Source organism: Solanum dulcamara, chromosome 3 (genome assembly GCF_947179165.1).
Source record: "Solanum dulcamara chromosome 3, daSolDulc1.2, whole genome shotgun sequence".
In the NCBI taxonomy this organism is placed as follows: Eukaryota; Viridiplantae; Streptophyta; class Magnoliopsida; order Solanales; family Solanaceae; genus Solanum; species Solanum dulcamara.
Genome location: NC_077239.1, coordinates 70592935 through 70608035, shown reverse-complemented (window position 1 = coordinate 70608035; position 15101 = coordinate 70592935). Strand labels below are relative to the sequence as shown.

General features: G+C 35.2%; 2 protein-coding genes and 1 long non-coding RNA gene across 4 annotated transcripts; 1 reads left to right on the top strand and 2 right to left on the bottom strand.

The window, feature by feature from the left end:
* Positions 1–431: 431 nt before the first annotated feature.
* Positions 432–4782, bottom strand: LOC129882788 (probable histone H2A variant 1). Of its 2 annotated transcripts, none has more exons than XM_055957231.1 (3): positions 4634–4782; positions 4146–4276; positions 432–953 (listed from the first exon to the last, which is right to left on the bottom strand). In XM_055957231.1, exons 2-3 carry the CDS (start codon positions 4266–4268, stop codon positions 657–659), a joined length of 420 nt encoding a protein of 139 aa, XP_055813206.1. In that variant the 5' UTR covers positions 4269–4276; positions 4634–4782; the 3' UTR covers positions 432–656. The 2 variants fall into 2 exon arrangements, with proteins under 2 accessions (XP_055813206.1, XP_055813207.1); XM_055957232.1 differs by lacking the exon at positions 4634–4782 and adding an exon at positions 4539–4625.
* A 3736-nt stretch (positions 4783–8518) lies between these two features.
* Positions 8519–9123, top strand: LOC129883644 (uncharacterized). The gene is made up of 3 exons (XM_055958262.1): positions 8519–8620; positions 8729–8869; positions 8956–9123. The coding sequence occupies exons 1-3, from the start codon at positions 8519–8521 to the stop codon at positions 9121–9123; spliced, it is 411 nt and encodes a 136-aa protein (XP_055814237.1).
* A 2125-nt stretch (positions 9124–11248) lies between these two features.
* On the bottom strand, positions 11249–13983 carry LOC129881733 (uncharacterized). Its single transcript, XR_008765683.1, has 3 exons — positions 13892–13983; positions 13231–13278; positions 11249–11259 (listed from the first exon to the last, which is right to left on the bottom strand). It is a non-coding gene; the product is annotated as an uncharacterized LOC129881733 (long non-coding RNA).
* Positions 13984–15101: the final 1118 nt, after the last annotated feature.

Genomic DNA, 15101 nt, shown 5'->3' with positions numbered 1-15101 from the left:
AATTACTAGAATGTATTGTGAACTTGGATACATGATCACTAGAATAAACAAGATATCTTGTTATGCTAATCATGGAATCAATCCAAGACTTGGATATTTTCTTCCACAGAGGCTACAGAAATAATGTTCCTCTCATCAACTGTCCAAACTGGTATATCAAAATTAAGAGTGATATACATGTGCAGGAAGCACATATCATCCAGTCCACTGCCAAATCTCATGTTGATTTTACCTCCAATTGCTATTCTGATAAAAAAAAAAACATTTTATCAAACATGTGTGTCTTAAAGTTGATACACACAAGTCCTCATCATAAGCAGTATAAAATTTGTAGTATGCTTATAGTCTGTCAGAAGATCTACAATCTTCTAAACAAACCAATAAAATACAATAAGCATCTACAGCGACGGATGGAATGACATACATACATCTCCATACCAACAAATTAATAGCAACACGATATAAATGTCAAATTAACATTTCCATTGTCCACTACATACCCCTACAAGTTTTACTTGATCAAACATGACTGACAAGCTGAAATTGTTCCTAAATCAAAATACAAGACTACTAATATCAAACCAGATAACACAGAAAAGATGCTAACACCAAACTGTCATTAAGTCAAGACACAACAAAGTTAAAGCAGGAGCATTTTACTCCTTGGTGGTTTTGTTTATCAGTGATTTGTGAATGTGAGGAATGACACCACCACCAGCAATGGTCCCTTTAATAAGGGTGTCAAGTTCCTCATCTCCACGAATGGCCAGCTGCAAATGCCTTGGTGTGATCCTCTTAACCTTGAGATCCTTGCTTGCATTACCAGCCAATTCAAGAACCTCTGCTGTCAGGTATTCCAGAATTGCAGCAGAGTAAACAGCTGCTGTGGCTCCAACTCTTCCATGGGCTGCAGTTCTTGACTTGAGTTGACGGTGAATTCTACCCACTGGAAACTGTAATCCCACAAACATGTCAAAAAAATCATATCAAGCATTATACAACATTTCTTGGGGAAAAAAATATACAGCTCATAATATCACCAATAATCATAAAGGACTTCTCTTTTCACTGTGCTAAATGCAATGACAACGAAAATCTCCTAGTAAGAAATTGATTTCAGAATGACAAACAACAATACCCTTAGCAGTAAGATCTCAGTAGAGCAAGAGAGCTCACATTAGTATTACCACTTGGGGAAATTACATAGTTTGCACCCTACACTTGTCCAGGTAAGACACTTTACACAACTAACTTTGTGAGCATCCCCTTACCCCTGTATTGTTGTCCAAAGTGTCCCCATTACCTCCTTAAGTGGTGAGGTAGCAGGAAAAATAAATCCACTTTCCTAAGGGCACATGAGAAGTGGCAAAAATACTTCAAAAATGCACTAGGGCTTGACAACACAGTCTTTAGGATGCAAATTTTAATTAGAAAAATATCCAAAGTAAAATCAGTCTAGTTCTATAGATCAGATGATAAGTTGCCATTTATCAGATATTGATCTCAATTACAACCACTTTAAACAGAGTTATCTTGGCATGGAATCAAAGCAATATAACACTAAACTCGAGTTGGTATTATGAAAAAGAACAGGAGGTTGAAAACTTAAAAGAAGTAATACACAAAAGCTAATAGGTCTCTCAACAATAACATTGGTCTTAAAGATCACAAGTAAAATCAAACTGATCATCCAAACAATATCAAAAATCCAGTAGTTGAAAGAAATTTGAACATAACTCCATGAATCCAACTATAAACCCCCATAAAACTTCGAAGCTTTCACAACATGCTTGAAAAGTAAACAAAGAGGAGAACTAACATAAATTTGGCCTAATTCTACATCAAACAGTACCGACAGAACTAACACACAAACTCAGAACCCAACTTATTTCTTTCCTTCAAACATATTAGGACCTAAATAGAGCCAAACATTACATCTTAATGATTTAGTTACTACTTACTTCAACAGCGATAAATGAGACAGAGAAGCACTGGTTGCAAAATTTCAAATCGGCTGAAAATTTCAACTATACTCTTTTTTATGGGCTCTTTTCTTTTGATATTTTTTTATTCTCTTTTTTCCGTTTTTTCTTTTCTTCTCCTCAATCCTCTCTCTTTCCAGACACCATAGCTGGTGCCACCTGTCACCACCTCCACTTCCCTCACCTCCTAATCCTCCAACCCATTACTTTCATCCCCCACCAGAACCTACAACACATTTCGAATCTGTCATGACCACACCACAATTCCACATGCCACCACCCATCACCGCCTCGAATAATGCAACAAAACCACAAAACCCAGCAGCCACTACCCACTTGCAGGCTTGCTTTCAGTCTTAGATCTGGAGGCCAAGTAGAAAGAACTCACTACTTCCAGATAGCAAAGGGGGCTCCCATTGTGACAATTGAATTGTCACCAATGTGAAACTTGTAGTGTTATGTAACATAGGTGTGAAAACATCATATAACTCAAGTTAACATTATTTATTTCTTGAGGGGTGTTAACTGCAAAATGAAATTGTCTGGAAGAGTTTGGAGAGAATATTGAAATGCTAAACATGAGTAATGTAGGAACATTAATAATGACTCAACCATAGTCAATGAAGAAGAAACACAAGACTTCACCGGATGGGTATTGAGCTATTCTTGGGATTGAACTGTTTGTTTGTGGATGGAAACCTATTGGTACCTGAACATTAATGTAATAAGAATAATATGCAGTCGCTTTTATCAAAGAAAAATTTGAACTGATGAGTGAAGGTCAAGGACCCAGATTTAATTGATTGTGGTTAAATTGGAATTGACATGAACCAATCAGACTGTATAGAGATTATTTACTAAGTTTAAAGGTGCAGTCAGAAAAGCAATGCAGTTTGGTGGTTCAAAATTCCCATTATTTCTAGTGTGAACAAGTGAGAAGATAGGAAAGCAAATATTTCATAGCATTTATAAGAATTTCCTAAGGTGGAAGCTGGCCGTGTAGTGAGTGTGCACTTCACAGCTGAGCTTAAAACTAGTTCAAGGACATACAAGGGGGTATCAATTCCAAGTTAAACAAAAACAATGGTATAATCACAAAAGTGAAGTCTAGGGAAGATATGGTATACGCAGGCTTTAGCCTCACCTTTAGGGTGCAAAATATGTATTTTCCCTATCATTTATGTAAACTGAATATCACGACTGAGATTACATTCTATGTTGCAGCTACATAGATATCATAATGCTATTGTAGTATGTTCATTATACAATTTATGCATCCAAAGATGAGCTTCATGCCAAAATTAAAGAGATTTTGGCCATTTATCAACAATGTAATTTACACCTTCAACAACAATATACCCAAGTTATTCCCACAAGTGGGGAATGGGGATGATAGAGTGTACACAAACATAACCCTACCTCGTAGAGATAGAGAGATTGTTTTCTAAAGACCTTAGGTTCAAGCAACACATAACATGATAGTTTGAAAAAGACAATACAAAGATAGGACAATGCATAGCAAATAATAGAGACAATGTAAACTATGTGCACAATGCAAACACTATCTACCCACCAAGCCCCCCTATAAGGGAGCAAGACAACCCTCAGCTACATTCTACCCTAATTCACAATCTCCATATACTTCTATGTAAGGTCATGTCCTGAATAAGTTGAAGTTGTGTCATGTCATGTCTAATCAACTCTCCCCAATACTTCTTCAATCTACCTCTAACCATCATTAAACCCACTCGTGTCAACCTCTCACACCTCCTTATAGGGACACCTACACATCTCCTCATCTCAGTACCAACTAGTTCACCTCTTCAACCACCAGGTCACTCCTAACTTGTCTCAAATATCTTCATTACTAACCTTATCTTTCCTAGTATACCCACACATACACCTAAGCATCCTCATGTCCACTTACAGATGACATGAATTGTATAAGACACATACATGAATAAAAAAAGCTAATAGTCACAAAAAAAATGAGACTGAACAAGCAACCACAATATGTAAAGGGAAAGCAATTCACAATCAGCTTCTCTTAAAACCTTCAACAGAAAAACTGTAACACCCAAGCCTAAATCCTTCGTATAAAAGACAAATGCACATGTCAATGGCTTTCAGCCTTTCTCCGTAAAGTGGAAAAAATCAAATTACCTGTAGACCTGCTCGAGATGACCTAGAAACTGGCCTTTTCTTGTCTTTCTCCTTGTTGGCTGCTGCTGCTGCTGCAGCTGTTGTCTTTCCTGCTAGTAGTCCTTTACCACCTTTCCCCGCCATCTTCAGTTCTTCATTAATTTTGAAATAAACCAAAAAAAAAATCAGTATCTTTGTTTTTGTTTTTTCAATCTTTAAAGGGATAAAGAATAACCAAAAATTAAAGATAAAACCCAAGACGAAGTAAAGAATAGAGATCTGATTTTTTTCTCCTGGAATTAACTAATTGAAGACAGATCTTTCATATAGCAGAAAGACCAAGACAGAAGTACAGAAATCTAAACACATAAAAGGGTTTTACGAACAATTCAAAAGAGAAAACAAGAAAGATACCGAAAGAAAAAATTAGGGTTTTTAGGGAAATCCGATTCGCCAGCAAGCAAAACTAGTAGTAATTAAAGAGATGAGAGAAGAAAGAAAGCATATACCTTTCGGTTTAAGCAGAGAGAGAGAAAAAAGCAAAGAGATATTTGAGAAGAAGATAACGAGAGAGAGTCGTCAGATCTGTGGTTTTTGTCTTCCTTTTTAGTGCCACATTTTATTGCAATTTTGGGTTTTTGTTTTGAATGGTAACTCTATTTGCCGCCTACAGATTTCTTTTTGGGTGGGAATTCTCAATAATTTTGGACTCTTTGGTTTTCAAAATTTTCATTGCCCTCCTTTTTTTTGGAGCCTGGCCCAAATCAAACCTTCTCTAAATAACCCAATTTCTAGCCCAACCCCGCTCAAACTAAGAAGGAGATAAAGAAGAAAGACTATATATGATTATAGAATCACACATATGTCACATAACTTTGAAACAACACAAAGATTTCATAACTTCATCAATATCTTCATTATTTTTCCGACGAATTATTTCAAACATAGGGTGATTAGTTGAACACACTTTGAAAAAGTATTAATATCCTAAATCGTAACTAAGAAGGAGATAAAGAAGAAGAAATATATATGATTAAAGAATTATACGTATGTCACGTAACTTCAAAACAACACAAAAATTTAATAATCAATAGTCCATGCTTACCAAAGAAAATGATAGAAAGGGAAATTAAGCGTAGAGGAGCATTTGAGGTTTTTAGAACCTATACATAATATCAAGTTAAATAAAAAAATATAAGTAGTACTCTACAATCCAATTTAGGGGTGAGGGTATTTGCTAAAAAATCACGTAAACTTATTTTAGATACTTTTATAAAACACATAATTCAAGGATAATACACTCGAGAATTGAATTTACAGCAAATAAGTTGCAAACTCTATAATATATATGCACCTGAAATGAGAGTTTATTGAGATTATATGAAGTATTAGTTAGAACTCATCTATTAGTATTAGTTAGAACTCACAATTTAATTACCTTCAAAGTTCTATATAAAGAAAGATCTAAATATTTCAATTTTTCTAATTGTATAAAATATTTTATTGGAGACCTTTTTGAGGGATGTTTTCCAGTCCTACGGTAACCCATTTGGATACAAATTGGATTTAGTGCATTATTAACTAATTTTAAATTACTAAATATAGTACTATATATAAAAAAAAAGACTCCTAAATCTAAAAGAGCTCAAAGCGATAGAAATTTTTCTAACGTGAGTTTACTGTTCAATTATTACTTTTCTTTTATAAATATGGTTCATTGCATATTTTTAATAAGGAAAATTTAACAACTCAATTTTTAGTTGATTTTAAAGTCTTAAATATTAAGATAATAATTAAATGATAATTATTTGAAGAAATAGTAAATAACGATTTTGTCTATTGCAGAATCGTTTAATGAAGGAAAAAAAGTGCAATCATCATTTTAAGGGTCTCCGTGCTTTTAATATAGTATAGATAGATTCTCTAAAATTTCCTACCATTTAAAAAAATTATAAAAATTCCTACTCTCTTCTATTCTTGAATAGATCACTTTACTCGATGTATCGGTCGGATACATCACTTTACATGATGTATCGGGACAGCGGATACATCACTTTACGTGATGTATTGATCGGATACATCACTTTATACGATGTATCCGTCGGATACAACACTTTTCGTGATGTTTCACGACGTCAGATATATCACTTTATGCGATGTATCGATCGGATACATCACTACGTTTTGGGATGTATCTGGATTCCACCAAATTTAATATAATCCCACGAAGTAAATTTGAAGAGGTGGAGTGTATGTAGATCTTATTCCTACAAAAGTAAAGAGGTTGTTTTCAATTTTATGGACTGATATTCAAAAAGATTTTTTTTTTCTATGTACATATGAAATTAGATACATATATACCAAATGTTGCAGTATTTTTCCGTTTACCAAACATAGCGGGAGTTTTGTTTCAAATTGTATATAAAATCAGGCTTTCAATCTCGTTTAGGCCTTCTAATCTTGCTCGCGATTTCATATATAAATTTTGTGTGAAATATGTATATATAAAATGTATAAAGTTCACGTTAGGTTTCTAAAAAAAATATATGTATTTATATTTTACATATAAATTTGTATATAAAATGTATGTATATTGTGATTTTGATAAAGTAGACATAATTTGTATAAAATATGAAAAAGTATATACAAAATTGTATTCTTCAAATATCTACGAAAACATACAATTTAAAAAGAAATTTCACAGACTAATATATCGCATATAACTTATTTAGCCACTCTGGCCAATATTCAATTTCCGCCAGTTACAATGTAATGCTTGGTGAATTGAATAGGCTATGGATTTTAGGCGTTCTATATGTGTATTGGCCCTTTGTTTGTTAATGATATTTACAGTTTACCAAATTGAGATTGCTGACTGGTTAGTGGTCACAAGTGCCAGAGTACTTAAAATTTGATGAAATAAGAAAAAGGGAAATTTACATAAATGTACTACATTAAGAAAATATTTATCATTTATAGCAATAATATTTTTTTTTACTGAACACTTATAATATAATTTTAATACATATAAGCGAGAATAATTTATAAAACTCATATAATACAAGTTTTATTCATGGATAATTTACTTATCACATACTTTAATACACTTATAATACATTGTGTCAATTTATAACCAAACAAGTATAATATATTTTAAAATACTTATAATACATTTATATTGCATGCATAATTCACTTTTAATACATAGTAAATATATCATAATATTGCTATATATTGCTATAAATGGTAATAAATAAAAAGTATCGCTAAAATCAGTAATTATTTATTAAAAAGTATTTTTCCTAGTAATTTTTCTTAGAAAAACGCTCTCTAAAGAAAACCCTAATTACCAAAAACCTACCATCTACGGTGGCCGGCATGGACAACACCACCACTGGTGAAGTTACCCCACCGGAGGAATTTCCCTCACTCACCATGAAGACAACCCTGAAGTTCAAGCCACCACTACAATACCGAATAACACCCAGTTTGTCAACCTACTTAAATCCAAACCTTTGATGAATCTCGTATTAATGGTACCACCGAAACCAGTGCAATTCATTCAAGGAGAACCTAGTATTACGTGGAAAATGTCGGAAGTCAACTATCTTATTATTCAAGAGAATTTCCAATATGCCATTGTAGGCAAATTCTAGTACGGTAAACCAAAGATACAGGAACTAAGGAAGATAGTGTGGAATCAAAAGTGTGCATAATTAGAGTATTAGATATGAGACATATTCTTATTCGACTCAAGATAATGGAGGAATATGTACATCTGCTATCTAGTGCAGCTTTTCATGTGAAATTGAAAGAAAGATACTGGCAAATGAGAACCCTTAAATAGGATCCGTGGTTGGAACCAGATGTGGAAATAATAATTGGAGTAGCGTGTATTTCCTTTTCGGATCTACCACCGAATTTCTTTGTCAAGAAGGGTATATTTTCTATAGCAAGTGCAGTTTGGAAACCATTGATAGTGGATATGGCGACCAAAAACCAAATCAGGCCTAATTGTGCAAGAGTTAAAATTGAGGTGGATTTGACTACTAAATTGCCTCAAAGGATAAGAATAAATGAAGAAGATGATAACACAAGACATATAACACACAAATGGATCAAAGTGTGTTATGACTATATGCTGAAATACAGCAAAGAATGTTGTCTCCAAGGGCATGATGAAGATAGTTGTTGGACAATTCATCCCGAGTTGTATGACATGCAAACAAAAGAAAATCAGAAAGCAAAACAGTGGAAGAAAGGTGAAGCAGGAAAGGGATCAAAAGCAAATCAAATAGAAACTCTAACTAGTGGAAAGGTGGTAGGAGACAAGCTGACTAGACAAAAATGGATGATCAGTAGAATGAATAAATACAAGAGATAAAAATGGACCTATGGAAGGAGAAATAGATTATCAAGATGAAAATGCATTTGAACTCCTGTGGGAGGACAATGAAGGGGAGAAAATGGAGGAGGAGATTGAAAAAGAAGATATAGTAAGTACTAAAGAATGTGTAAACAAAAACTTTGCTAGTACAAATGTGATAAATCAGTAGGAGGGCAGAGGTAAATTTGTGGAAGACAATTAGGAAGCCATTTAGCAGGATGGAAAAGATAATGATCAAAACCACAATGATAACCAAGAAAAAACAGCATCAGATAGTAAAGAAGAAGAGCAGGAGCAGATCAATGAAAGTAACAATAATGAGAGGGCTATGGTGATGTATGAAAAAAGTAATGAGAAGGTGCTGCCGTTGGCCATACAAAAGATAACCTATTGTAGACTATTGAGGGAGGTGTGGAAAGTATGGGCAAAGCAAATGTGATGCAGAATATTGAAAAGATCATTATGGAAGGAGACTTATCCCCCAACCAAACAAGCAAACTAAAGGAGACATATGCCGAACAGAAAAAGCAGAATGATAAGGATCTTATAGGGGATCATGCATCTTCTAGGCAATCAAAGAGAAATATTATCAGAAATCCCAAATGTCAATGAGAACGCTAATATGGAACATTAGGTCAGTAAACACCCAAAAAGCGTTTACTAGACGCATACAAATGTAGAAAAAATATTTGTAATGACCCTAAAGGTCATTTTCGAGAATTTTTGAAAAATTACCATTTTAACCCCTCCCCCGCATCAATAGACCCGAGTCATTTTAGATTGGGTTTGAAAGTTGATTTTTAAAAATCTTATAAAAATTTGAGGTTTTGCTTGAGAAATGAGTTTTTAAGACTTAAGTTGTCAAATTTTGAGTTTCGAAGTCATTTGGAGTTTCGAGTCTCGGAATGAAATTCCATCAATTCCTTTAGTTCCTAAATGTAGAAATTGTTCTGGAAAAGTTTTTGTAATTAGATTTGGAGTTAAAATGTGGAATTTAGGTCCGAAGCTGGAAATTGAGTCAAAGTTTAATCCAAGTTTGACTTTGATCAATATTTGGGGTTCGATTATTCGGATTAGAATTCTGATAGTTCCATTGATTCCGAAAGGTGATTCTAATGCTAAAAATGGCTTCGTTGTAATATTTAGAGGCTTCATGGATAATTTGAGTATTTCAAGTGCCGAAACTAGTTTAGTTGCGTCTTATCGAATTTCGGGTCAAGGAGACCTCCAATTTGAATTTTGATAGTTCAATTGCATCCAAAATGTTGAGTTTATTCTAGTTGAACATTGACTGAGAACCCCGGGACCTTAATCATCGTTTTGAGTTTTTAGTCCAAGAGTTGAGTTTTAGGCCAATAAAGAGTTCGGGAGAGTAATTTCATCATAACGACATTTTTTTGGAAATTCAATGATTTCATTGAGTCCATAATATCGAATTTAGTGGGATTGCATATCCGTTTTATTTTTATCATACTCCAAACGAATTCCGAGTGTCCGTTCGGAGACTTTAATTATAGCAAAAATAGAAAAAAAATCTGGTGCATCATAGACTCATTTTTAATTTTTCTCCCAACTTTGAACCCCCATTTCTTAAGCTTTTCAAGTTCAAATATGGCGATTCAAGAGGCTATCTTCAAGAAAATTTTATGGAGAGTCCATTGGTGAGCTCGAAATCTTGATTAGAAGCTTCATGTGAGGTAAAATTAGCGACTTTAGGTGCTGCCTCAGCCATTTTCGGATTCAAGTTTTGATAAACTTTGGAAGATGATTTATTTGTCATTTTAGGTCCGAATTCAATGATTCAAAGCTCTAAATTATGTGGTTTTTTCATGGGAACATAGTTCTATGATTGATAAGGGATGAGGAACCTTCATTTGAGGTAAAAACTCATAAAATAGCTACTGCCCTAGCTTAGTTTCAAGATTTAATGATGATTTAATTTGTTGGGCTGATTTCTCTCGTTTTGAGCATCAATTTATGCCCTATTTTTTGGGTACATGCTCTATAGTGCATTTATAACCTTTTTACAAAGTTGATTTTTGGATCCCCATTGTGGGTCCCATAATTCCGTCTTTGACCCCATTTTTGAGTCCGTCTCTGAAAAATATAATTTTGGTGTCGTTAGCTCCGTAATTTGATTGAGAATTTATATTTGATTAGATTCTTATGAATTGGATCGCCGAAAGAAGGGAAGAGTCTAAATTTTGGAATAGTTGGGTGCGATATCAAGGCAAGTGGAATTCTAAACTTTCGTAAGCATCATAGAATGTGTATTCTTGCTACGTGCTATGTGAATTGATTGAAAGTAGTATAAAATTGATAATGCATCATGAGAAATGCTTAGAATTAATTAATTGGAGTTATAAATTGTCACGACCCAACCTCCGTAGGCCGTGACGGGTGCCCGAACTGTACACTCGCGTACACCCCTGCTAACTATAAGTAAACATGTCCCCTATTTGAGTCATGGCGTACCAACATGCAAGATAATATATAATCCGATAAGGCTATCGTAACATATAGGCACAATCTTACACGCATACATATACAACCCACATACATGTCTATAGACCTTTAAGAGTAAGAACAGTAACATAAGGCGGGACAGGGCCCCCACCATACCCATAATCAAATAAATATATACATAGAATGTTTAGTACCAAAACTCGGCTCCGATTCAATGGAGCTTCTTCCAAAGTTATTGAGTGGAATCCTAAGCTGGCGGATCCCCAAAGCGCGCGCCTGTACCTACGGGCATGAAACGCAGCCCCCCCGGAAAGAGGGGGTCAGTACGACATATATACTGAGTATGTAAAGTATAAAACATCAAAAGGAGGGCACAACTAACATAGGGATGCAGGGGCAAGTATAACATTCAACAAACCCCTGTACCTGCATCTCATAACATAAAGTCATACATACTATCATCGCATACTATACCCAGCCCGTTCGCGGACCCGGTGTAACAACCACATCACTCTGTTACCATAAGCATCTATGTGCTATTAGTGCTATCACAGATAATAATGCCGAGGAACGTACGACCCGATCCATTTATCATATAGTAATGCCGAGGAACGTTCGGCCCGATTCATATATTATATAGTAATGCCGAGGAGCGTTTGGCCCGATCCATATATTATATAGTAATACCGAGGAACGTTCGGCCCGATCCATATATTATATAGTAATACCGAGGAACGTTCGACCCGATCCATATATTATATAGTAATACCGAGGAACGTTCGGCCCGATCCATATATTATATAATAATACCGAGAAACGTTCGGCCTGATCTATATATTATATAGTAATACCGAGGAATGTTCGGCCCGATCCGTATATCATATAATAATATTATAGTCGGCCCGGGACTCGGTGAAAGATATATCACCGTATACATGAGTGGAGTAGTGAGTAACCCTATGCAATTTAAACCATCATTGGAGACTTGTTGGACTAATCCAAATGAACTATTACTCAAAAATTAAAACAATAGCCATAACAAGTACCTTTGGAGCGTCCTTATGGTTTGCATCAAAGTAGCACTTTTGGAGTCATCTACTCATATCAAGGCGTAATAAAATATCTTTTGGAAGTCAAGAAAATGGCCATCTTAGTGGCCTTGAGAATGGGGGCTTCCTTGGGATCACACATACTTCGTCTATTTATTTCATAAAGTTCGTATCAAAAAAAAAGATTAACTTTACCTACTTACTTCTTCCCAAGGTATAGAAAAAACTTGAGAGGCCATAGTCCAATTATTAGAAGGGTTCTAGCTTAAAGGAGTGAATAAGAGTCATGCTTTATACCCCAACCTAAATTATACCAACTTAGGGTGGTTGGACACTTTCACATGAATCGAGGCAAAAGAACATAAGTTTTAGGAAATTAAAAACGTTAACCATCTTAGTGTACTTAAGAATAAGAGCTTCTTGCGGACTTGCGCATTCTTCATCCGTGGCTTTCTATGGGCTATGCCAAAAGAAGAAAGAGAATAAGCTTTACATACCCTCTACTTTCCCTCATAAAACCATTATATACATATGTGCCGTGGAACGTACGACCCGATCCTTAGGTAGTAACACATATCACACTTGGCCCATCAAGAGACTCGGTACCATAAACATTTCATCGTAACATCATAACTTACGTCAAGGGCATATCAAGAGAGAAGAAGGGTAAACCTTACATATATGAAGCCGTTCTTATCATAGCTATCATAAACATATTCTCATCCTCGACATCATTAATGTCGTTTTAAAACATATCCCTTGTTATTGTCATAAAAGCTTGTAATACTGCAAACCTTTGTTTTGGGAAACTATAGACATTTTGGAAAACTTTGACGGGTTATAGGAAAAGTAGTCATTTCCTTGGGACCATTGACACCTAGCTTTTGAAAACAAAGAAAATATGGAAGCACTTATGAAACCATAAAATTGGAATCATGCCTTGAAAGAAAAGGGTAAGCCTTACATACTTATGTCAAATACATGCCAAAAAAAAGGAACGGTTAGCTTTACATACTTACTACTCTCCATCGTATAGAGGCCTTGAGAGGCAATAACTTAACTAGTATAGGAATTCTACCATCGAGAAGTGAATAAGACTTATGAGTCATACTTGGAGTTCTATGAATGGAATTATCCCCACATTTCGTATATCAATCACTTAAGGCTAAGACATGCCAAAAGAAAAGAAGATAGCTTTACATACCTTTTTCGGGATTAATAGAAATTCGGCTTGCCTTGATACCTCCTTAACCTATTGACATGAAAGTAATACTAAGATTAATAGCCTTTCACTTTCCAATAGCCCACTCCACAACCAAATACTAATAGGAGTCATTTCCTTATCCACTACCCCCGACTAGTTTGTTACTAGTTCCGATGCTACGGAAAATCGGACAGCATTTCCCCTACAACTTCAACATCTCCGATATTCCAACTCGGCCACAATATCAACAACCATACCAACAACAAAAACTAGCAGCATATTTATAATTTAATCACTTCAACCTTACACAATACAAGCTCCAAACAACTAGCTCCAAACTATGATACAAAAATAGAGTTTCTAGTTTCCATTTTGTAAAACATTTAATCATACGAAGCGGGGGTCGTGTGGATGCAACAAGCATCTCCCCCACCTCCTTTAGAACAATTTTAGGCCCTGCAACACACCACCACACGACCAGCAGCAGCCCCCACACGCACAACGCCTCATTTCGACTACAATTTAACTACGACGACTTCAATTTAGATTGTTGCTTTCGCTGAGCATATCCACAATTTTTTTATACTTTAAGCAGTATAAAAGGTACCTAATACACTTCAAAACAACCCCATAAAGCCCAAATTTAAAGGAGAAACCTTACCTTACCCGAAATTGGCCAAAACTAGCCAAAATTGCGCCTCGGAAACCTCCTTAGCGCAGCTGAAACTTCGGGGCTGTTTGGTAACGTTTTGGGCTGCTCCAAACCATAAATTTTCATTACTAACACCTTCATAACATCGTGGTGCACCCTAGATAATTAATTCACGGAGCAAAACGAAGAACTCACCTTTTTTCCCTCCAAATCGTGGCTTTCTCCCTCTCTAGTTTCTTCTCTTCTCTTCTTTCTTTTCTCTAGAATTTTCTTGAATATTTTGAATGAATTTGCAACTTAAGGGATAAGGATGACTAAAAGTCATCAACATATATATATATATATAGAGGCTACTCAATTAATGGGCTAAGTTTCCAAGACTTGGGCCCTTTCCTTGTGTTGGGCCTCTCTTGTTTTCCTTTTTTTTTCCCAAGCCCACTCACTTAGTTCCTATTTTTTTTTGTAATTCATGAAACATTTTTTTTGAAATTCCAATTTTGCCCTTAGCCTCTTCCAATATTTCCAAATTCCAAAATTTTCATAATCAACTTATGTGTTAAACAAGGTCAAGACATAGCATGGTCCTTAATTCGTTATAATTATCCCAAAATGTCCAAATGCGCAAAATACGGGTTATAACATAAATGAGAGATTAACCTAATGAATTGGCTTATTGAATTGATTTAACCTTGTTGTCTCGTTAAGAAGCTTACTTGGTGTTATTAGAGGCATGGATTGTATATGATATTAGACTTCATTCCCTTCTCATCGATTGCATAATTATTCTCATTTGCATTTGGGTTGAAATATGTATGGAGGTCCCCCTTTTATGAAATTTGCCGAAGAGAAATGGTTCTGGTTAAATGAATATGGAAAAAAGTAACAAAGAGGAATCGAGGGATGTGCCACGCTTCATGGTTGTTATATTATTACATCGAGGGACATGCCACATATCGTGGTTGTTATATTATTGCATCAAGGGATGTGCCACGCATCGTAGTTGTTACTATTATTGCGCCGAGGGACGTTCGTGGTTGTTACTTTAGCATCAAGTTGGGCATTCATCGCATTGCATTGTTTGCATTGACTTGTTTATCTGACTACTTGCCTTATTATGTGGTCTATTAAGAGTGGAATATGTGCGATATTGACACTATTTGTTGGGCTGTGGAAATGTATTTGACTTACTTGCTACATGGGCTATATCTGTGCATAGGCT